Source organism: Electrona antarctica, assembly GCF_951216825.1.
Source record: "Electrona antarctica genome assembly, chromosome: 4".
NCBI lineage: Eukaryota > Metazoa > Chordata > Actinopteri > Myctophiformes > Myctophidae > Electrona > Electrona antarctica.
This window is the reverse complement of record NC_136809.1, coordinates 46452350-46476759: the sequence shown is the minus strand read 5'-3', so window position 1 is coordinate 46476759 and position 24410 is coordinate 46452350. Positions and strand designations below refer to the sequence as shown.

The window sequence follows — 24410 nt, the reverse complement described above, 5'->3', positions numbered from 1 at the left end:
AAAAGCTGGGTGTCATTTAGGAAATTAGGACATAGTAGAAATTAGTGGTAGAAATTGGTAGAAATTCGTTTTTTTTATTGGTTAGGATGCCTCTCGGGCGTCTCCCTAGGGAGGTCCTCGAGGCACGTCCCACTGGAAGGAGAGCCCGGGGCAGACCAAGGCGCAGTTGGAGGAAACACATCGACTCACTGGCCTTGGAACGTCTCGGGATCCCCCAGGAGGAAGTCACTAATGTTGCTCTGGAGAGGGAAGTCTGGAGCCCCCGCGACCCACGACCCCGACTACGGATAAGTGGTTGAAGATGGATGGATGGATGGATGGCCATATCATATTGTGATATTTGGCTTATTTCTCTCGCAAGATTTGGCTTGTTTTTGGAGGTGAGTTGTCTTATTTCTCTGACGAGAGTTGGCAACACAGTCTGTCACATCCATGGTCACCTCACAGCCACACACACAGCCTCATATATTGATGGACGTGGACCCCTCTCAGTGATGTTGTTCCTCTGAGCCAGCAGGAGGCGGTGTTTGGTTTAGTTGCCATTGTTGCTTGCGGCACCAGGCTTGTCGTTGACTCGACATCCGCTATGATAAAAACAAGGAGGAATGTGACGTATTTTATTTGAATGTGTAGCGGGCCGGAGGCGGATATTCTGGTGCCTAAAGGCTAAAAGTCGGCAACTTAACTTTTATTTCGCTTCAACAACGGTTAAGTTTAAAGTTGAAGATGAACCGAGGGAAGGCGGTATTCGGACGGACTATGAAGACCTACGGTAAAGCCACTTGCAGTTTGTCTGCTGCTGCAGACAAACTGCAGCATCTCAGACAGCATCTCTTTGACAGCAGTGCGGCTAACTCTTCGAACCCCTCCGTCTGTGTAGAACCCACGGAGACGAGGTATGTTGTTAATTATGTCAGTCACCCTTTTTTAATTGAAATGATCCACAGGCACAGTTTGATATCCAAAGGAAGCATGGCTATCTTTTAGCTCTGGTCCATAGCCTTACTACTTCTATGGTTCTGCCCTGCAGAAAGCAGTAAGGCTATGGATCAGAGCTAGGCTATCCAGTTTGAACTTGGCCTTGATAAAAGACTAGACCGTTTGGAACCTCCGAGCTCTTCTCGGAGCTAACAGCGGTGGGTGGGTGAGGTTCCATGATCATGAAGAGTGCGTGCGTGCGATTTTATTTCACAGTATGTAGAATGGGTACATTTCAAACGAAAGCACAAGTCAATACAAAAACTGTTACTGGTACTGAAACCATGAATGATAAAAGCCATGATAAAAGACTTGTTAAGTTGTTTACAACAGGGTCCACCATTTTCAATTCATCAGAACATTTAAAGACGTACTAATATGCACTATTATGAAAAAACAGGAAATCATCACATAAAGAAAGCAAAAAGGGTGTGTGTGTGTGTGTGTGTGTGTGTGTGTGTGTGTGTGTGTGTGTGTGTGTGTGTGTGTGTGTGTGTGTGTGTGTGTGTGTGTGTGTGTGTGTGTGTGTGTGTGTGTGTGTGTGTGTGTGTGTGTGTGTGTGTGTGTGTGTGTGTGTGTGTGTGGTGCAAATTGTAAGACTGAGTGACAAATAAACCATTTTAGATTGACTTCAGAAGTTCACTGTAGACAAGTGATGACATCATGTCAAGGGTGGAGGGCTTACACACTACACAGAATGAAACGTTAAAGGGGCAGCACAAGATCCATTAATTCATATTATTTTGGTGTTTCTGAAATATTTCCACCATACTTTCATCCATTTCTGTGTTACATCGCCACAATGCAAATTTAAAGCAGCACTATGTCACTTTTGATTATGGCTGCATGTTTAAGCAATAACGACCATCCTTAACCTTTCTGAATTTTGGCCGATGGTAGCCCAGGGTCCCTGATCGGTTCGTAAGCACTCAATAGGATGCAAATGTACATACCCTCCGACCTCCGTTCATGCCGATCTGCGCTCCGCTTGAGTGTTGGTGAGATGTTTCAAAGATGCATAACGTGGCTATAGGAGACAACGGAAACGTGGGAGAAATCGCATTAAGCCCCGATGCCGTTAAGTATTTTATTTTAAGTTTTGGCTGCTCTGAAATTCTCTCTTCCTCACTTCCTTGACTTCCTTATTGACTTCCCATTCCCAGCCTCCTGCACCGAGACTGGCTAGCTGCGCGTCCCTACGTTCCTGCCTCTGATTGGCGGAGCTCGTACTTGCTGTGGTGGATGTTTGTTTTCCATGTTGTTGTGTCTGCGTCTACATTCAATACACTCACGTTATTATGGCCCAATATTTGTAGCTCCGTTTCTGTGGCCAAAAAGAAGTGAAGTGAGGAAGAGAGAATTTCAGAGCAGCCAAAACTTCAAACAAAGTAAAATACTTAACGGCATCGGGGCTTAATGCGATTTCTCCCACGTTTCCGTTGTCTCCTATAGCCTATATCGCGTTATGCAGCTTTGAAACATCTCACCAACACTCAAGCGGAGCGCATATCGGTGTGAACGGATCCGGATCCGATCAGGGACCCTGGGCTACCGTCGGCCAAAATTCAGAAACGGTAACCGAGGGTCCCGAAAGGGGCTAGAGTGTCCCGGCTAGGGGCTTTGATATTGGCCTATCCAGACTAATCCACAGAGGGGTGCCCTGGGCACAGCCAACCACCTGGCCTATATAGGGCACTGCTCCATGAGAATCCATGGCTGCGCCCAGTAGTCCGGCAGCCAACAGGCTTCTTTTGTTTAAAGTGGGGGATATATATATATATATATATATATATATATATATAATTTAATTGGCTATAGGGGGATATATGTGACCATACCATTAACAATCTATATAAGGCAATATTTTCAAAATTTCATTATGCTTTATGTGACGTGTCAAACTAGGGGTTTTCATGATTCTGAATCCATTCCAAGCATTAGTTTTGCACACAAACACTAAAAACGGCCATAGCCAGTTTAGCCACTTGCCCAAATGTGCTGACCTAATCACATTTGTGATGACGGCTAAGAACGGTCTTAGCCAAAGGAGTGTTTTCGTGCAAAGCTAAATCACGAAAAAACCCTAGTTTGTATGTATATACAAGAACGGAAAGCTGCACCACCTAAAGTGGCCAGTGGAGTACAGCACAGAGTAAAGTGGCATAGAGTACACTACAGTAGAGACTGAGAGCACAGTGCACTACAATAGAGTATACAGACTACAGTACAGTAACTATAACAATAAATGTATAGTTGCACCGCTCACTTTTTGCAATAGGCTGTTAATGGTATGGTCCCCTTCCCCTATACAAAAAATTGCTCAATACCGACAGCTGGATTCATGAATTTATGTATAGACAATATTTTAGGCCAATAAAAAAAGCTATATACCAAATTTCCCACTCCACGCCCTGGCTGCCAGACTACAGGGCACCGGCACCCCTCTGAGCTTCATCCTGGCATTTGCCATTGCCAAGTCACGAAATTAGATCTGCCAGTCTAAGTGTCGACTGGCCAATCACAGCGTGTCCTCGGACATGCTCGCAGATAATTTAGTCTAGGGTAATGAATTTCAAATAAGACTTCTGGCTGCCATTTTTGTCAAATGGCCACTGATGCCCCAAACTGCATGGTGCTGCTTTAACCGAGTGTTCAAATGTGTTACTGTACACTCAACTAAGTTAAATTAGCTCTCAGGATTTTACAGTGTTGTGTTGTAACCACCATCCTCTTCTTAAACGGTTGTTAGCAACAGAAAGAAGAGTACTGTCGGCAGTAGAAGAGTGCGCACTACTAAGAAGAAATCCGTAGTTTCCTTGAAGGAGAACTACGAACCTTCTAAAGAGCCAGCAAGGTGTGTATGCCGACAATGCCGTGACCGGGGATTGGGGCCTTGGGCACAATGCATTATGACAAAGCATGGAAATGTGTAGTCTGTTAAGTCAGTTTTACATATTTTGAAACGTTTATTGATGAGAATAAGTAAGGAATTATTGGCATTTTCCTGTTAACCACTGAGTGTAGTATTACTTACTAGACTGCTAACTTTGATGCAGGCATTAAGTTACTGGTATGAAGTTCTCCGTGACTATGACTAATAGAAGAAAAGTCTAATTTTTGTGAAAATATTTGTCTGTGTGAACAGGAGAGGTAACCTTGTGTCCAGGCAGGAGCGTCTGTTGAGGAGGAACGTTCAGCCGGCCAGTGAAACCTCTTCTTCAAACTCGACCATGTCTGCCAGCTGTTTAGAAGTAGAACCCAAGCAGACCAGGTGTGTTATATCAGTGATGATTCTCAAGCTTTTTCATTTCAAGGACCCCCAGCTTTATATGCATTAGAGTAGACCACAGGGGGCGACTGTGGCTCAAGAGGTAGAGCAGGTCATCCAATGATCCATGGGTCGGCGGTTCGAATCCCGGCTCCTCCTGTCTACATGTCGAAGTGTCCTTGGGCAAGTCACTGAACCCCAAATTGCTCCCGATGTGCTGGTTGGTACCTTGCATGGCTTCTGTCGCAATCGGTGTATGAATGTGTGTGTGAATGGGTGAATGTAATGCACAATCTATGCACCATTTACCATTTAGACCTCAATTTTATACCATTTCTATTGGAACCCCAATGTACTGTGTGTGAAATGTTCAGTGTTAACTCAAAAAGTGTACAAATGGATGAGAGGTCCACTTGGTTCCATTTGTACATACAGAGTTAATTTGGCTAAATACTCCACTACCAAACAAGAACTTTTGCAGGCTTACCTCAGTTCTTATTTATTTTAGGAAAAGAACGAAGAGTACTTCCGTCGGCAGCAGAAGAGCCACCAAGAGGCAAGCCACGGAGAAGGGACCTTCTGACTCCTCCATTCCAAAGACTAATAAACCAGCAAGGTCTGTATGAGGTGAACACGGATAGGGTGGACTTGAGTTGCATTATACCAGCACGGAGACGTTGGATGTATGTCTCTTTAGCCATTTAGACCTGAGACCCATTCTAAAAATGCCTTCTAAATCCAACAGTTTTCTGAAAAAAACTAAGTTGCTATATATTGTCGTGTGGGGAAAGTAACCTTGTATATATGTCCAAAACTGTTATTTTTTATTTATCCTTTTTTTTAAAACATTTTTAAATTGTGAAAATTGCTGATCTACAAGCTCGCAGTGAGGCGTTGTGAGCTTTTAGATGGGCTTTTTTACTGCTTTTGTGTGACACACTCGTATGGTGAAGTAGGGCAGGGGTTCCCATACTTTTTTGGCCATGCGCCCCATGTTGCCTCCTGACCTAGCCCATTCCTGACGTCGAAATTTAAAAAAAAATCTTCTAAATCATGACAATTTTCTGAAAGATTTGAGGCACATTTTAACGATTTTTCAAAAATAGCAGACCTACAAGCTCGTAGCGCGCCACTCGGTGGCGCGCTATGAGCTTGTAGATCTGCTATTTTTCAATGGCTAAATTATAACATAATGTATGTAACACCAAAAGGGGTTCCCGCTCAAAATGGGCTAGCTGACTCACCCCCAACGCCCAGTCTCGTTGTATATGGCCGAAAATGACGGCAACAACAAAATGACGGCAGCAATGTATTGCAAAAATCTAAAATGACAGGGATGATTTCCCATATTGAACTCGGTTTAGCATATTTTTTGTTTAACCCATTTTGGGCGGGAACCCCTTTTGCTGTTAGCATTATGTTATGTTTAGCTATTGAAAAATAGCAGATCTACAAGCTCGTACGCGCTATGAGCTTGTAGATCTGCTATTATTGAAAATCGAAGAACGACCGACATAGAAACATAGCTTTTTCAGAAAACTGTCAGGATGTAGAAGAAATTTTTAGAATCTGATCTCAGGTCAAAATTAACAAGTTAACATGTTTATTGACAAATGTCGTAATAGTTGAAAGGTTTATATTTAAATATGACACGACACGGCACAAGCCTAGATGCACAACAAAACACAATCTCTAAAAATAGCCAGCAGCATGAATGTAAGCACTAGCCAGCTGAAAACGGGTCAGCGCCTTCTGTTAAGTATACTGTACTGTACTGTACACGACTACACAGCCAGCAGCAATGAAAGCACAATCACCTGACACTGCCAGATCAACGAGATGTTATCATAGCGTTTAGAGTTAGATTGTACATGACTCTAGTAGTAACCTTTCCAGTATTGTTGGGGAGACATGCAGTGGTGCAGCAGTTAACCCATTCAGGCCTGACGTCGAAATAAATAAAAAAAAGGTTTCTAAATCATGACAATTTTCGGAAAGATTTGAGGCACATTTTAACGATTTTTCAAAAATAGCAGACCTACAAGTTCATAGCGCGCCACTCGGTGGCGCGCTATGAGCTTGTAGATCTGCTATTTTTCAATAGCTAAATTATAACATAATGTTTAAAACACCAAAAGGGGTTCCCGCCCAAAATGGGTTAATGGTTAATGTGGTTAAACGCTAACGTGACATGGATGCGTTCCAGGTCTCAATGGATTAATGCAACTGTACAGACACCGGTTTTTAAATTGATTTTGATTTGTGTGGGGAAATACACCAATTATTGGAGTTTGGCTGTTTTTTTAAAATGATATTGCCTTCATCTACACTTCAGTATCACGTTGGCTTGCACTGATTGTAGATGGTACTAATTAAAGGGTGTCCGCTGTCCGGGCAATATTCCTAATCTCCTATCTGTCTCTCTTGCAGTATGGCCCTGCCTCGTCCTGCCCAATTGGTCACCCAACGTAGGGGACCCTGTAGCATTGTAAGACCATCTCTCATTCAATATGCTTATACCCCTCTCAAGTGAAACCAAACATTACTAGGCCAAACAAAATGGATACACTTTGTTGCCAACCACTTGAATGCAATGGCGAAACTGCATGGGTTTTCTGAAAATACATCCTTGTGTCCCTCGCAGGCCTGGATGCCCCATCCAAATCTCGACTCTTCTGATGAATTTGTGCTGGGAAAAGGTGATTCCAACGCCCAAATGTCACGTAGACACAAGGCCAAATTGAACTTCAGTCCTGAGAGCTCTGTGAATGACACAGTCCAGACCTTTGGTCCTTATCACAGGAAACCCCTCTTCTGCTCCACACCCTCCTTACAGCTGGTTGGAAACAGGCCAGGTGTATCTGCACCAGTATCAATGTTGGACTTGTCAGCCCCAGAGGAGCTGGTCCCGTCAGGAGACGCCTTCTCTCCACCCCTCTCTGCCCCACTCAGGGAGCCTGGCTCTGGGTGTAAGATGCTGCCGATCATCAAAGAGGCTCCAGATATGCACGAAACTCCAAGTGTGATCCTGTGTTCTGATGGCTCAGACTCTGGCTCTTCATACAGGTCTTGTGAGACAAGTGGTGACGGCAAAAATCCTCTGTCCGTTTCCAGAGAATCAGAGATGCTCATTCATGCTCTGAAAGACATGTGTTTGAGCAAGCGGTGCCAAGTGCAGCTGGGGAGAGTTGACCTCCCTCAGACCCCCTACTTTTCATGTTTGGGTTATTCAAGCTCAGCCTTGTGCCCACAAACCACTGAAGAGTCACAAATGGTGGAGAGTGGTCAGACTGCAAACCTCTCAGACCGGCTGTGTCCTGGACCGCCTTGTCATGTAACTGACTATTCGGCGTCATTAATTGATGGTCAAAGCGTTTATCCATCAGAGTTGATAACTGACACATATAATCTTTTACTTTCGGTGGATACTAGCCAATCGGTGGCCCAATGCGACTCTTCAGACAATAAATCTTCAGTCACAGATGTCCACACCAGTAGCCTTGCACACCAGCAACAGGTCAGTAAGCAAGTGCCAGAAGACAAGGCAGCAATGATCGTAGCCAAGCTGAAGGAGCAATGTCTTGCCAAGAAAAGTACAGTTCCACTGAAGAGACTGGCCTTGACACGATGGACTGGAGCTCACGGACGCAGCATGCACTCTGAGCACGCTGCAAGCGAAAACGGGTCCACTCATTCAGAGGACATGACCACAGACGCTAAGGAGTGTGTGCGAAATCCTAATGAACGTCGTCCCGAAAAGTTCTCTCGTGCTGCCAAAGACACGAAGAGGCGAAGTGTGTCAAGGGACCGGACTGGGACGACCAGGAAGGCGTTTGTGAGTGGTCAGAGTGTGAGTCGCTGGAGAGACAAAGACAATGCCAGCGCAGCTGGTTTCCAGAACCGGCATGCACTAAGGGAAGGAAGCAAGGCTGAGGACTGCAGCATTACTGAACTGTTGTCTGGACATCAGAATGAACCCAAGGTGACAATGCCACATACAGACACAGACAGCTTAAAGAATGGTACTGAACTTAACCCATTTAGGCCTGACGTCGAAATAAATAAAAAAGTCTATATTCTATATATTCAAAGATTTGTGCCGCATTTTCACGGTTTTTCAAAAATAGCAGACCTACAAGCTCGTAGCGCGCCACTCGGTGGCACGCTATGAGCTTGTAGATCTGCTATTTTTCAATAGCTAAAGTATAACATAATGCTTAGTTAAAACACCAAAAGGGGTTCCCGTCCAGAATTTTACACACACTGGGTTGAACATAACACAATTAACACATGGGCAAGTGTGTTGAAAATACAGATTGTTTGCACCGAATTAATCTTAATAGCAGCTACAAAACGACTATTGAGAGTACCCTTTGCTTAGCCTGGCTAATAACACAGACCGAATCAGCCGTTGTGTGATATTAGTCTGGCTTATTAGCCTTTGCTCTACTTCTTTTGTCATGGAATACTACAATACGATGGAGCGAGCACATCACACGTAAACTGTAGACAGTGATTTTTTTTTTTTTTTTTTTTTTTTTTTTTTTCAGGCGGTCAATGAGGGCCTGCTCCATGGCTCTGGTATGGTATTCTCCACTCCGGTCAGAGCCTTGGCCAGCCACCTGGACCTCTCCTCTCTGCTGGCAAACCTAACACCTGAGACGCACACCTGGAGCCGCCTGAAAGCTCAGCTCTCTGTGCACCGCAGGGTTACAGGTACCGGACGGGTCCATTACACACACACACCACATCATGGATTAAAGTTCTCAGTCGTCACGTCACGACTGATTTCAGTCATTCGGAGTCCATAGAAGCCAGCATGAAGCATGTTGCGCACCGAAAATAGCCGATCTACAAGCGAGCTTGTAGATCGGCTATTTTCTGTCATTAGTTTTAAGATTAAAGGGTATTTGAAGTTGTTAAACTAGCAACAGAATACATGTTCAGAAACATCTTCCATAAATTGATATGCATTTGGCTTCAGACCCTGCATTTCTCACTGACTGAGGCCCATTCTACAAATGCCTTCTACATTGGTAGTAATCGCACTTTTGCAGATTTTTCAAAAATGGCAGATGTACAAGCTTGCATCGTGGCACGAAGTGACACAATGCAAGCTTGTAGATCTACTATTTTTGAATAGCCAACACAAAAATCAAAAATGACATGGATGCTTTCCTGGTTAGGGTTAGGGTTTTTTAAAAAGAAACTGTGCCAGGCCCCCCATTTAATTAGATGTGTCAACAGTGTCAAAATGGCTGATCTTGTGAGCATGTAGATCAGCTATGTTCAAATAGCCAAAAAAAGCCATAAAAAGTGGATGAAATGTTTAAACTGTTATGGGGACCGTCTAGGAGTCGGAGCCCTGGACATCCCCAGACCCCACTTTCAGAAACACTGCTCTAGATGGTTTAATCCTTATCATTATAAAGAGCATCATTGTTTATTTCTGTTATATTTCCCTTCCACTCTCTCCATCCTAGTGAGGATTACTCCTAGGAAGCTCCAGACCTCTATGTTGGAGTCTCCTGGGAGGGCAGGCCTGGTCGACGGAAACATGGATTTATATGACATGCCCGTTAAAAGTACACCATTCTCCAGACGGCTCCAGTCACGACTGCAGAACAGCAGTGCTTTTCTGGTATGCATACACAGCTAGCACATGCATAGCACATAAATACATAAAGGAATCTGTTCAATAATAAGGAATCAATTATTACTAGTAAATCTATCCAAGTTCAGTTAAAAAGTAGTAAAGAATTGGATACTGACCAATATGTGAAACTGGATCATTTGAACAATTTCACCCAGCCCTATACAGCACAGACAAATGCACACAGGTAGGGTTGTCCCGATCCGATCATGTGATCGGAAATCGGGGCCGATCACGTCCTTTTCAAATAATCTGATCGGGAGCAAAACAAACTGATCGGGACATCCCTAGTATCAATATTATATCCAAATAATATTAGACTGGATATTGTACTATTGTGATATAGCATAAGTTTAGCATAAGATAAAAATCTGTATTGGCAGATACCCAAAATCAAATGATCAGAATCGGATCGGGAGCAAAAAAGAAACGTGATCGGGACATCCCTACACACAGGCTTATGTTTTTACATGCTCGCACCATCAAGCTGAATAACCATATACCTTTAATTCTTAGTTCACATGAAAACAGAGGAAAAAGTTCACGTCTGTTTTGGTGTATTTGGTCATGGCTCATCATACCTAACCTTTCTCCCTGCTCCCGTCTTCACGGTCAGAATATAAGTGAGGGTGCCGAGCTGTCCGATGCAGAGAAGGTGTATGCAGAGTGCAACCAGCAGGGGGCTCTGTGCTGGGAGGAGTGCATTCTGCCCAAGCGTCTGAAACGGTGCAAGAAGATCGGGGGAGGGACCTTTGGAGAGGTTTTCTCCACCGTCGATGCTTCTGGGGACACCGTTGCACTCAAGGTGTGTATAATGCTGTAGCTAATAAGACTAATCACTCAAGGTGTGTATGATGCTGTAGCTAATAAGACTAATCACTCAAGGTGTGTATGATGCTGTAGCTAATAAGACTAATCACTCAAGGTGTGTATGATGCTGTAGCTAATAAGACTAATCACTCAAGGTGTGTATGATGCTGTAGCTAATAAGACTAATCACTCAAGGTGTGTATGATGCTGTAGCTAATAAGACTAATCACTCAAGGTGTGTATGATGCTGTAGCTAATAAGACTAATCACTCAAGGTGTGTATGATGCTGTAGCTAATAAGACTAATCACTCAAGGTGTGTATGATGCTGTAGCTAATAAGACTAATCACTCAAGGTGTGTATGATGCTGTAGCTAATAAGACTAATCTTTGGTTTTATAATCTTCAACGGGCCTTCGAGTTCAGTGGTTCTCAAACCGTGGGTCGCGACCCCTCGGGGGGTCGCCAAATTATTTTAGGGGGTCCCCAAATTATTTTCAAAAATAGCAGACCTACAAGCTCGTAGCGCGCCACCGAGCTTGTAGATCTGCTATTTTTCAATAGCTAAATTATAACATAATGCTTAAAACACCAAAAGGGGTTCCCGCCCAAAATGGGTTAAGGTTATTGTAGCAGTCAATTTATATTGGGGGTCGGGCGGGGCGGGGGTCCCGAGATATTGCCAAAGCATTTCCGGGGTAGCCTGGCTAATAAGCCAGACTAATATCACACAACACTGTCGCGGTATATTAGTCTGGGCTGGCTCCACTTGGATTTCATTTCCCGGGGGGCGGGTTCAAACATTTTCTCTTTGACGCAATTGGACAGAGCTACTGTCAGTCAAAGGTCTCAAGCATTGAACGTCACTGTACCAAAGCCCGCCCATATTGCATACCGTGTCCCGATTGGCCCGACCTGTTCTCGGTTGTAGGAAAGAGGCGTGCTACTGAGCCTCGCCAGACCCTAATCCGCTGGCAGGCAATTTTTTTTTTGCCAACGGCTGATTCGGTCTGGTTTATTAACCAGGCTATTTCCGGGGGTCCCCGGCCAAAAACGTTGAGAACCCCTGTTCTAGTTCAGTGGTTCTCAAACATTTTAGTCTGTGACCCAAAAGGGAACACTTTTCTCTCCCCGGGGCCCAAACTAGTGAAAATAGCATATCTACAAGCTTGTAGATTGGCTAATTTCACTACTTCTTAAACATTTGTTTTCAATTTTTTTGATTTTTTGATTTGTTTTTATTTCTTCATGACTTCTGGGGAAAAAACGTTTTCAATTTATTTGCTTTTTTATGTTTTAAAATCAAATGTAGGTCAAAACAAAAATTACAAAATGTAGGTCCCCTAAAAATTAGGGGACCTGTAAACTGTTTGGGAACGGCGTTCTAGTTGTGTGTGTGTCTCTTATAAATGACAATCTTTGTCTTGATAGATCATTCCGATTGAAGGAAAGGAGAAAGTGAATGGAGAAGAGCAGAAGACGTTTGGAGACATTCTCCATGAGATGATTATCTCCAAGTAAGTAAGATGCGGTGAACTTAAAGCTACCATTTCACTAATGCTTGCTCGGGGGCTTAATTGACTCCTGACCATCGGGTCAGAGATTAAGACTATTTGGGGGTCCTTGGCATGACCCTGAGTTACTGATGACCTGCTCCTTGTGATTCACAAGGACCTGAAATCTAATAAAACTCTTTCAACAATCTCCTCTGTCCTTGGTTTCCTGTCTTCCTATACCCAAAATGCATAAAATGGGCCCTCCACCGGGCCCGCTGACCATGTGGTCCAGGTGCATGCTATAGGCATATAGCATGATATAGGCTTTGGCCTGTCAGCGTGTGGCGTGTTCGAGTTCCGTTCATGACGACCTTAGCTGCATGTTTCTCCCGTCCTCTCTCCCTCTTTCCTGTCCATCTTCACTTGATACTATCAATATAGGCAGAAAAGCCCCAAGAAATATTTTAAAAAAGCCCTCCACCAAACAAAAAGGCAGCTTGATGTAGTTGTCAATCAAAATGGGGGTTTGTTGATCCAGTGGCTATATGAAGCTACCAGTGAAATGTGTGCTGACAATTAACTGTTGAAACGGCTGAGAGTGGGCCTATTATCTTGGTGCTGTGAGGTGGAAACTAGGGCATTCACTTCTAGTCATTTTTACTAGTTGACTAGTTGCCTAGTTTACTAGTCGACTAATTGTTAAACCACCTTTTATGTGTTTTTTTTTTTTTTTTTTAAATAAATATTTGTACATTAAAAAACTGTACATTGGTGACTATAACTATAATCTACCTGATATTGAGGCCTACAAAATCGGGGAAAAAAAAAAAATGAACTAGTAAACTAGTCGACTAGTTGCTTAATGCCCTAGTGGAAACCTTGTCAAACTCGCATGTCACGATGTGATGGAGAGATGTGACACGTGTGACGATGTAGATCTATTTTCTCTACTTTTATGACACTTGTTTGAAGGATCGAGAAAAACATAAAACGTTTAAATGTTGAGATGCAAGGTTTCTGCCCAACTGCAACAATTTACCGCCTCATGTTTTATGGATGTGTTTGATGTTTCTTTCATGTGAAATGTCCTCGGCCTGGGATTCCCTTGTGTTCTGCGTCTCTTTGGGAATATTCCTGGGAAAGCTAAAATTCAAATGAACGACAATGTAACATTAATTCAGTGCCAACTCTCATATTGGATTAATGACCAACACGTCTGGATGTTTATTCCCTCTAGAGAGTTGAGCAGCCTGAAAGAGAAGCAACACAACCAGACGCATGGCTTCATCGGACTCCATGGGTAAGAACCCTTCTCTCCTGTCCTTTCTCTGAGTCCCTCAAGTGCTTTGCCCTGTCAGCTTTCCTCTAGTAGTTTTGAATGCAGATGTGACATGAGGTGCCTTGTCTCGTTGCAGTCTCCACTGTGTAAAAGGCAGCTACCCTGCAGTCATGCTGAAGGCCTGGGATGCCTTCGACCGCCAGAAAGGCTCGGAGAATGACCGACCAGGTCAGAGGGCGAAATATGTCTTACTTTTGGGTTGACACACACACACTTGGATGATTAAATAGTGCATTCATTTAGGTTTAAGTTCTGCTCGCGCGCAAGGATATAACAAATAAGACTTCATTTATTTGTACATTGCATTTATCCCCCAGTAAAATTATTTTTGTCTGTGTTCTCTTGTACAGACTTCTTCGACGATGAACAGCTATTTCTGATCCTGGAGTTTGAGTTCGGTGGCAGTGACCTGGAGAACAGCAATGGAACGGTAAACCCTCTAAAGACACTGAATCAATGATTCCGAGACTGTATTCATTCATTGTTTGATTGGGATATATATAACACGGATCCAGTCTTTAATGGTTGTCAACCCTGTGTCATGAAGCTGTCCTCTCTGGTGGTGGCGAAGAGCATCCTCCACCAGGTGACCGCTGCACTGGCTGTGGCTGAACAGCAGCTGCGCTTTGAGCACAGGTAGTGTGCATTCATTCATTTTATTTATTTAGTTATTTATTGGTTCAATTATTGTTCAGAATTGTTAAAAAATAATCACATCCGTGACAAGTGAGGTGTGCTCTTATCATCATACATCATTGATCATGATGTAAAATAGACTATTTGCTCAGACACTATGACGTACAATTCTCTTTTTCATTGTCAATGGGAATTTAATGTTTGTTTTAAGACGGTTTGTGGACGGTAACCAAAACCTGGATGTAGGAGGGGCTTAGCGCCCCTCAAAAAAAATCACACCTGTGTAAAGTGTCGGGCACTCTTATCATCAGACATCATCAGACATCACATTCCGTGCTCAACCAATCAAATCATCACAAATGTCATTCCGGCCTTCATTTTTCTACCCTCACTTTTATCTTCAATATGTACTTTGCTCAGCCAATCAAATCATCGCTATGGGGTGATCAGCCAATCACAAGCCAATGTTTGTGTTAAAACAAAGTCACAAACCCGGAAAGGGTACTGTAAGCACACTTCTGCATCAAGAAACGTCTAGACCAGGCATCTCTTCGGATTTCTAAACCGCTGGATGAAAATGACGCTCGTACGCGTCTGCAACTTGACGCATCTAGCTGGGGCCCCCTGGAAGGCTTGACCGCACTTGAGAACCACTGCATACTTGTGTGCGTGTGTGACTATTTGTATGCTTCATTACTTGAGTGTGATTGCCATTGTCTTCTGGTGTCTCATCCCCCTGTGCTGGTGTTCTCTCTAGAGATCTCCACTGGGGCAACATATTAGTCAAGACCACCAAGGAGAAGTCGGCCGGCTTCTTCCTCAATGGATGCGAGCATTCTCTGGACACCAAAGGGGTGCTTGTTCGCATCATCGACTACTCGCTGTCCAGGCTGGAAATCGGTCAGTTAGGTCACATTTTTCTCTCTGACTTTCTCTCTGTTTTTATATGGTGAAAAGAATCTTGTGCATTGCAATTCATAATTTAGGGGGCAGACGTATAATTGTTGGAGACGTTCCTTTTTTAGATCAGAGTAAAACCATGGTCATATAAATGGTGTTCAAAGAAACTAGGATACATCAAATCTAGCATCAGTCTGCTCTGGACAACCTTCCATCTAAATAACTTTCTTAGCACTTCTCTGTGGTAAGATCTGATATATGTGCATAGATGTTGTGCCGCAGGTGGAAATGACTGCCCACCAGTCACTGTAGAGACTGGCTTCAAATCCTCCATGGTGCCTCCAGCTTTGCCGGACACTCCACTCATTCCACTCCTCCACTCATTGTGTTAATTGAACAATTGTTGCATCAATAATTGTCAACCTTGATAAATGTAATGAATTGAGGCTCTTACACGGCAAAATTTCACTACTTCTTAAACATTTGTTTTCTAATTTATGGAATTTCTTCTGTGAAATGTCTGAAAAAAATCATTGGATTTTGTTCAATTCATGAAAATGTTGCTTTTTTAATATATTTAAAAAAAATGTTTTGAAATAATTATAAACAGAATGTAGGAAACAAAAAATAAAGTGACCCATACAAATGTCTGTGACCCACTGTTTGTGACCCAGTAATCTGATGTGTTGTCTGTCTTGTCTGTTCAGATGGGTTGACGGTGGCATGCGACATCTCTGAGGACGAGGAGCTCTTCATGGGCCAGGGAGACTATCAGTACGAGATCTATCGGCTGATGAGAGAGCAGAACGGGTCAGTACTAGTGTCTGGTTCCGCAAGTATTGTTTTAGCTTCTCTGGGTATAAAATAAACCCATTTATACAAGCACACAGTATATGTAAACACTGCATGTGTGTTATTTAAAAAAACACAACGCAAAAAATAAAGGAAAAAAAGATCACATCGCATTGGTTTCTGTATTTGCTTTAGAAAGGTATTTAAGGTAACAATGCAGAAACCATTGTTAAATAATAGGCTCTACAGTACATTCAGACAAAGTGTTTGTGCATTCAGTACGTGCACCCACGGGGGGGTGGGGGGGGGGGGGGTGTGTCCACCAGAAAATGACATGTCTGTATGTCTCTACCTCCCCCCCAGTAACAAGTGGGATGACTACCTGCCTCACTCCAACGTGATGTGGCTCCACTACCTGTGTTCCAAGCTGCTCTCCATGAAGTACCGGGTTCAAGGACTGAGGGCCAAGAAGACCCGGGAGGAACTCGTCCACATCCATGACAACCTGCTGCAGTACCGCTCTGCCACAGAGGCACTGCAAAGCGGATTGTTTTGATTTGACCATCTGAACGCAGACGTTGTCGCTTCGATCAACGACAGGTCTACTCCAGGTCTGCTCAAGAGGGGCGCGACAATGCAAGCGTTTCCGTGTGAACTGAGTGGCGCAACTCCCCTCTCCCCCTGCATCTCTCTCTCTCTCTCTCTCTGTGTATTAGCAGGCAACAGTGCAACACTATCTCTCTCTCTGTTTCTGGCACAACAGTGCCACTTTTGCCCCTACTGTCTGGTACTCTAAACAGACATAGTCACATAGGTTGGGACATAGGGACATTGCTGTTCCTTGGAGTGGTTGCACCACTCAAAAAGCTAAACAGAATCTAGGTCTGGTGAGTCGCAGATGTGTGCACGAAACGAGCACGCGCGCAACAATTTTGCGGGACTGCGCACACGTAAATACGCTTGCGTTGTTTCCCCTCGACTTCTCCGCGCGTACAGAAAAAAAATAACGCTGTTCTCATTGGAAATATAGGCGCGTTATATCGCTTCCCATTTGAAAGGCCCTTAATGCAGGTTTGACAGGTTTTGACTTTTTTTAATAACATTTCTTATTGAATTTTTGTTTTCACATAAAGATGAATCAAATGTATACAGTTTTCTGATTTTTAAAAAAAATGCTTTAAATTGCTTTGCAATTGTTTTTGCATGAACAAAATAAAACGGTTGACATGCCTTGTCTGTTTTGTGCAGTTTTTTTTGCCCGTGTGCAGTTATGAAAGGTGTATTTAAAGAAAGACACACTTTATTTGAGAAAAATGCCAGTAAATATATTTTGGAAACGGTATATACACAACATGATTTGAGTAACATTCTCAAGCCTAATTTAAGGCCTAAACCAAGAATGTGTACGCTATTCTATTTGCATTTCAGACATTGTCAGTTGCTTACAGGAGCTTTTCGCCTGCAGTATCCAATGACTGTTGAGTGGGCCTATTGTGCACGCCAAAAAGGCTCCACACATCTGCAGCTCATTTAGTTGTGGTTATGTTTGGGTTTAGGTGTACCAGTTAGCAAGCATGACGGTTGTCAGTGCTCCTTCTTTGGTGTACAGTGACACCTAACCAATATTTTTAATTGGCTGCAGCTGTCTTGCCAGGCTATGACATGTTTATGTATGACCTGTTTCGGCTAGAGCCTTCATCAGATGCACTGCTAAAAGCCCGGGCCGAAACCCATTAGCAGCCTGGTGTAGCAAATTAAGAGACCGCATCTGAGCTGAAGTCTGGGATTATTCTTTTTGCCACTATTTCCGTTTATCTCGTTATTTTTGTACTTAGTACAAGCCATGTCAGCATAATGCCTTCCCACATACTTGACAAGTGCAAAATCAACATTGCCATGTTTGGGGAAATGTTTCTAAGTACACTTGAATATCAAATCTGAATGTGCATTTTGTGAATGGGGCACAATGCTTGTGACATCAAGCTAGGATGGCAATACTTGGCCATGGATCGCTTTCAATGGCTGATAAGGGAAGGTGTGGAAACTATTAAGAATATGAAACCTGCCATTCACAAAAGAGTCATCACATTCAGCCCTCCAACCTCCATTCAGCATCCATTCATCGGCAACACCTACAGTATAGCATAGCAAAGACTGCCATTCAAGACATGGCCTTCACAGCCATGCCAGGGGCTGCCGCAAATGCCTGACCTTAAAGGAGCACTTTTAAACCGCGTCTCCATATAATCGGTCCATAATAATTTCTGTATCCATTGTCTCATTATTGGTAGGCTGTGGACCGTTCAGAAACCTACCTACCAATGACATCGATGGGGTTTCCAAGCTTATAGAAGCCTTTCTCTTCCTTGAAAGTTAGCATGCTGACATAGAAGCCATTGTTCTTGCATGAATAAAATAATTGTGAGAAGAGTTTGCCCTCCTCCGAGAGACAAACCGTTGACAGAAATGGTACCATCTTATGAGCATTAGTGAGGATTGATTATATGAAGATTAAATTATTTATTATTGTGACGTGTAATTCTTAATATCTTATTTCTAAATACATTGTTTCTTTGTGAGGTTTAATAAATATGGAACATAGTTAAGTTGTGCTTAAAATGTGCTATATTCTGATGTTTTGCTTGATCTTATAAGAATTATAACAATTTGCAACTCGAGGGTTATCTCAAACTCTTAATTCCAGCTCCAATATTCCTGTTATCTGAGTGTGAACTTTTGAACCCAATTTAGTGGGTGAGTCTAGCGTCACTTTCACCTTGCTTTGCAGTCACAGCATCCCGAGAAAGCACTTTAAAAAATAAAAATAAAATAAAAACAAAGTTATTTATTAAATGTCATCATTATTGTACATATTTGCTTTGAAACAAGCTTAAATTTGGTATGGTCAGTTTTTTGTATGCATAATGTATGTGTCTAATAGAGCAGGACCTTGAATGAATGCAATCTATGCCTCTATGAGAGTACATGAGTACTGTACATACAGTAACAGTATGATGCGTGTATGAAATGTAAAGGTTTGCATTGAGTCAGGCGATGTGGTTTATACAGTACATCAATGGTTACATTAAATGAAAAAAAGAAGGAAGACGGCTTTAAAAAGTTAAAGAGACATTCCAAACTATACAAAGACCCTGGGCATGTTTGGGAAGAGGTCAGGCATGTGTTTGAGAAGCACTTTTTGGTTGAGCTTTGAGGCAATGTTTGAGCGATGGCCTTGCTGGTGATATGCCTGTATGTATTGGTGTAGTTGTGCATGTTTGTATGTATGTGTACAGTAATATGTGTATGTAGTAGGCTACTGTATGTAGTACAAGACAAACCTGGTGTGAAGAAGAGGCAATGGGCTGTATGAAGGTGTGTGTGTGTCTGTGTGTGTGTGTGTGTTTTCAGAAGGAGAAGTATTTGGTGAACCACTCCTGCTTTAGCCCTTCCGTCACAGTCCCCCTTTGTTCAAAATAAGGGCCCCTGGAAAATGACAAAAACAAACGGAGAGGAAATTATTAGACAAACTCGTGACTTCAGCTTGTTTACAAAATGACAGCCTTTGTTGCATCATAGATCTATGCTATCACCTGATTGGCTGGCCCTGCTGCAGGTGTTGCGATCGCGGCTCCTGGCCAGCGGGACTGACATAGCGGATGCCCGCCTGCGGGGAGGGGCAGACGGGGAGCGGCGCGGTGGGAGCCGGGGTGGGAGGCGTGCAGGAGGAGGTCTGAGACCGGGCGGCGGCGGCGGAGGCGCCACCGCGCTGGAGTAACGGGGAGGAATGCTGCTGCTGCTGGCCGAGGGAGGCGGTGTGCTTGTGGGGCAGCGAGGAGGTGGAGTAGTGGGCGGACGCCTGGGGGTGAGAGGAGGTGGAGGAGGCGTGGGGGAGCGTGGACGAGGAGCGCTGCTGAAAAGACGAAGAGGAGGAGGGAGACGACGAGGAAGACGAGGAGGGCGGAAGGAGGAGGCTTCTGTCGTAGGTGGCACCGGTGGTGCCGCCGCGCGTCGGAGACTCCTCCAGACGCTTCCTCTGTGGACACACGGCCACAAAGATTAAAGTTCTCAGTCGCCACGACTGATTTCATTCATTCGGAATTCATAGAAGTAGCACGTCTTCTATAGAAGTGTCCTGCACCAAAAATACAACACGTCGCAGCGTGGCGTGTTGTAAGCTTGTAGATAGTTTATTTTCGGATATTAGTTATTTCAGTCTTCCACAAAACCCTAATGATCTCAGATATTTCATCACAATCGTTAACGCCTCAATCTGCAACTTCTTCAACTGGTTAGCCGTATGGCTACCAAAACATCATCATTTTACATATTGTGTGTGTATGTCACACAGTGCTATTGTGGAGGCTCCTTTCATGCGGTTTCTACGCTATATATATATATATATTGCAGTTCGTCATTTTCAGTCAAACATAATAAACATGTCATATTAAATTGATAGCATTGTAAACAATAGCCTGATGTGTTTCCGGTGAAGAGGTGACCGCCGAAAACTACAACAGGACGTCACGCCGCGGTGGTCACCGCTCACACACAACACATCTCTCTGTTTTGACTAACCACCGTTTGGGTGGTCACCTCACCACTATGAATAGGCCTTGACAAACAAAACAGACAAGCGCACAAGTGGCCTCACCCTCATGGTCGGCGTGGTGACGCTGCTCCCGGGGCGGGATCTGTTGTCACGTCTGAGGGTGCTGCTGTTGTCCCCCCCGGCGGCCACAGGGGGGTGGACCTGCAGCTGGTGTCTCTCGTCCTGCGGTGGGAGAAGGACGATGACACGGACGGACAGGCGTTCACTGACCTCGTTCTCAAGCCTCCAGTGGTGGAAAGTAACTAAGTACATTTACTTAAGTACTGTACTTAAGCACAATTTTGGGGTATTTGTATTTTACTTGAGTATGTCAAATTGTCAGTACTTTTACTTCTACTCCACTACATTTCAGAGGCCAATATTGTACTTTTACTCCACTATACAATTATCTGACAACATTAGTTAGTAGTTACTTTGTAGATTTTGATTATTATTACAAAACATATCGTCCATTTGAAAATAACCGATCTACAAGCTCACAACGCGTGTGACCCAGTCCCAGTATTTCTGGTCATACTGGTCAAAAGATGACATCACACAAGGTGGTCTAAACGTATCTGGAGTGATGACCTTGATGAATGTGCTGGGCTTGAGAAAATACATGTCTTGCAAAAGGGTGAACACACGGATATATTATTGTGTGTGCGTGTGCGTGTGTGTGTGTGTGTGTGTGTGTGTGTGTGTGTGTGTGTGTGTGTGTGTGTGTGTGTGTGTGTGTGTGTGTGTGTGTGTGTGTGTGTGTGCGCGCGCGCGCCTGTGTTTGCGTGCGTGTGGCGTGCGCGTGCCTGCCTGCCTGCCTGTGTATGCATGCATGCGTGCATGCGTGCCTGTGCGTGTGTTCTCTCACCACAAGTCGTTTGATGAGCTGGTCTCTCTCTGTTAGTCTATCCTGGAGTCTCCCCAGCTGCAGGTCATCATGTCGAGGCTCTCTCCTCCTGCACTTATCCTCCCTCTCTTGGAGCCTGGCACGCACGCACGCACACACACACACACACACACACACACACACACACACACACACACACACACACACACACACACACACACACACACACACACAGTTTCTTTTCAGTCATATACAGTACCCTATCCTCATATAATATTCCATATGTCAGTGTTGGAGTGTCAGAGTAGATTGCAAGCAGTTGACAGTGACACAGCATGGAGATGACAGGTCATGTGGGTATATGTACTGACATGTGCATCATCTGCCCTACTCACTCAGTCTCCAGGGCCACGATGCGCGCCTGCAGGTTCTTCTGGGCACTGCTGTAGTCGGAGACCAAGCTCTGCATCTCGCGCTTGTGCTCTCTCCTGATCTCCTCCACCTCCTCTCTTCTCCTCTCCTCCTCCTCCTCTCTTCTCCGCTCCTCCTCCTCCTCTCTGGTCTCCTCCTCCTTCCTCTCCTCCCAGTGCTTCTGGGACTCCTCCAGTTTCTCCATTTCCACCCGCAGTTTCTCCACCTCCTCTTTCAGGTGCTGCGCCTCCTCCTCCAGCTTGTCGGCGTCTCTCTTCTGCAGCGCCTCCGCGCGCTCCTCCTCCTCTTTCTCCTGGGCCTCGGACTCCTCCTGGCTCAACCTGAGGAGAGGAGCAGCCAAGCCAATATAAAGCAATAAAATACTGTATTTTAGCAATAGCATTTCTCCCCACTTTGGTTTCCTCACTCCTCTCCTATACTGCTCTCCTCTTCTTTCTCTCTTTCACCGTTATTTATTCAGGAAGGTGAATTGAGCTAACCTGACTCCGCCAGATGGGGCAGCAGAGAGTACACTGGGGGAACCCAGTGTACTCTCTGCTGCCCCATCTGGCGGAGTCAGGTTAGAATTGAGCCAGCTCTCTTTTCCAATGACACCCTGATTACAGTAAACATTGCATACAATTTAAACACAAATGACAAGATAATAGACAGGACAGCTAGATCTCAGAGTATTCCTTACAAGTCTTTTAAAGTGAACAAGTTTTTCAGTTTTAAAACTGATTGATTGTAGACAGTTCCACATGTGAGTAAGTAAAAGCTGTCTCGCCCAGTTCAGAACTAACATTTGGGGATTTCTAAAACAAAGTAGTCTTGAGAACGGGTGTGATGATGGCCCACTTTAGGATCTAATAGGCTGTTAAGATAATTACTTAATTAGGATAATTAAGTAAGGCTTTGTAGATAAAAAAAACAGTGCTGTGATGTTCTCATCTCATAGCCAATGATGGTCAACCGACCTTTTCATAAAGCATGGCTGAGAAACCCATCTCCGGTTATAAACCCATCTCCGGTTATAAACCGCACGGCAGAGTGCTAGATTGCATCCAGTGGTTTTAGTGAGGAGGGAGCAGAATGCATGTCAATAATATCGGCATAATCTATAACTGACGGAATTGTGTTTCCTCTCCTCTCTCTACCTTTGTTTGAGTTGTTCTTTCAGTGAAGTGTTTTCCCTCTGAAGCTCCAGCACAGCACAGCGACTCTCATCAAGCTGCCGCTCAAACACCTGCCACTGGTTCTGCTGCTTCAAGTCCTGGGAGCGCACGCACGCACGCACGCACACACGTACGCACGCACGCACGCACGCACGCACGCACGCACGCACACACACACACACACACACACACACACACACACACACATAATATTTACCCAAAATGAAATGTTGTTTTGTGTTTTTACATCTTCTATTGTGTGTTTAATCACTGGTTTGGATCAAACCAAGTGTCCCCAGGGGGGCTCTTTGTCATTTGCACCAACAGATACATGTCTACCTTCCCTTTTGTTATCTCTGTGAAATGTGCAGATGATGACCTTACAAGCACAGAGCTGCTGATGGTGTCCTACTGCTATCTGGCTTGACTCAGAAGGCATCGGATTGTGTGGATGAATGGTGGAGTTTTCACTGAGAATGGATTTGGAAGGAGCTGAGACCATGGATATATGGTAATAATCGGTGTTAGGAGAGAGAGGACAGTATACCCTCTCTCTCTGTAATGATTTCTGGACGACACATCAGTAGTCTCTCTCCACCTCAGAGTTCAGATATCCCCCCCCCGCCCCCTCCCCCACGCTTTCAAACACACAGCCACGGATTAGTGTTGCTGGTCTCCTATGTGATGTTTTAAAATGAATATTTCTGACCTTTATTCCTCCCGTTCTTGAGTATACCAGGCCAGTTTCGGGTGGATTGACAAAAGGCCTTCTCCAAGGAGCTAGAGAGGTTCTAAAGTTGCTGCAGTATCATTGGTTTTCCTCCCCTGTATTTCTCCTCCATCACTAAAGAAGGCACGATGAGGCTCACTAACTCAGGGGTTCTCAACGTTTTTGGCCGGGGACCCCCGGAAATGCTTTGGCAATGTCTCGGGACCCCCGCCCCGCCCCCTCCCGACCCCCAATATAAATTGACTGCTACAATAACCTTAAACCATTTTGGGCGGGAACCCCTTTTGGTGTTTTAAAGGAGCATTCAGTGATTTGGGTGATTTGGAAAACCACCCAGTCCGCCCCGGTAACAAAATGTGCACATGCATGCTCTACAGTGGGGGGAAGTGCAACAGGCCAACAGCATGTGCACCAAGGCCCGCCCCCACTCGACCATGATTGGAGGAAGGCCCCACTCATCCTTGTAGGTCTGCTATTTTTGAAAATTCGTGAAAAAAAAAATATATATATTATTTGAAAATAATTTGGGGACCCCCTAAAATAATTTGGCGACCCCCCGAGGGGTCGCGACCCACGGGTTGAGAACCCCTGGACTAACTTACCAAATGATAGTTTGTCCCCTGGCCTTGCATGGTTTCTTGTCTGCAGCCTCACCGACATACTGTACTGTGATGTCCATGTGGGAGAAAACTTGTATCTCCATATTTCATATTTTCATCAAATGAATTCACTGTGTTATTCTAAGTGGTACGTTAGGTCTGTTAGTTACCCTTCCAGCTGCTGTA

At 44.3% G+C, this 24410-nt stretch overlaps 2 protein-coding genes across 6 annotated transcripts in view; one reads left to right on the top strand and one right to left on the bottom strand.

The window, feature by feature from the left end:
- Positions 1–595: 595 nt before the first annotated feature.
- Positions 596–17117, top strand: haspin (histone H3 associated protein kinase). 4 transcript variants are annotated; one of them, XM_079498829.1, is made up of 17 exons: positions 596–896; positions 3734–3832; positions 4124–4249; positions 4755–4862; positions 6677–6734; positions 6891–8228; positions 8797–8962; positions 9730–9887; positions 10516–10704; positions 12140–12225; positions 13442–13504; positions 13620–13711; positions 13894–13973; positions 14091–14179; positions 14937–15079; positions 15787–15889; positions 16235–17117. In XM_079498829.1, the coding sequence occupies exons 1-17, from the start codon at positions 727–729 to the stop codon at positions 16425–16427; spliced, it is 3261 nt and encodes a 1086-aa protein (XP_079354955.1). In that variant the 5' UTR covers positions 596–726; the 3' UTR covers positions 16428–17117. The 4 variants fall into 4 exon arrangements, with proteins under 4 accessions (XP_079354955.1, XP_079354954.1, XP_079354956.1 ...); XM_079498828.1 differs by having other exon boundaries at positions 3728–3832; positions 15787–15893; positions 16242–17117; XM_079498827.1 differs by having other exon boundaries at positions 597–896; positions 3728–3832.
- Positions 17118–18785: 1668 nt separating this feature from the next.
- Positions 18786–24410, bottom strand: part of fam184b (family with sequence similarity 184 member B) — a 33464-nt gene continuing 27839 nt past the window's right edge. For both annotated transcript variants that reach the window (XM_079498710.1, XM_079498711.1), the window contains exons 15-20: positions 22878–22993; positions 21705–22061; positions 21331–21445; positions 20526–20645; positions 19465–19907; positions 18786–19357 (exon numbers count right to left, since the gene is read on the bottom strand). In XM_079498710.1, the coding sequence (XP_079354836.1) occupies positions 19279–19357; positions 19465–19907; positions 20526–20645; positions 21331–21445; positions 21705–22061; positions 22878–22993 (1230 nt within the window). In that variant the 3' untranslated portion in view covers positions 18786–19278. The remainder of the gene's footprint in view (positions 19358–19464; positions 19908–20525; positions 20646–21330; positions 21446–21704; positions 22062–22877; positions 22994–24410) is intronic.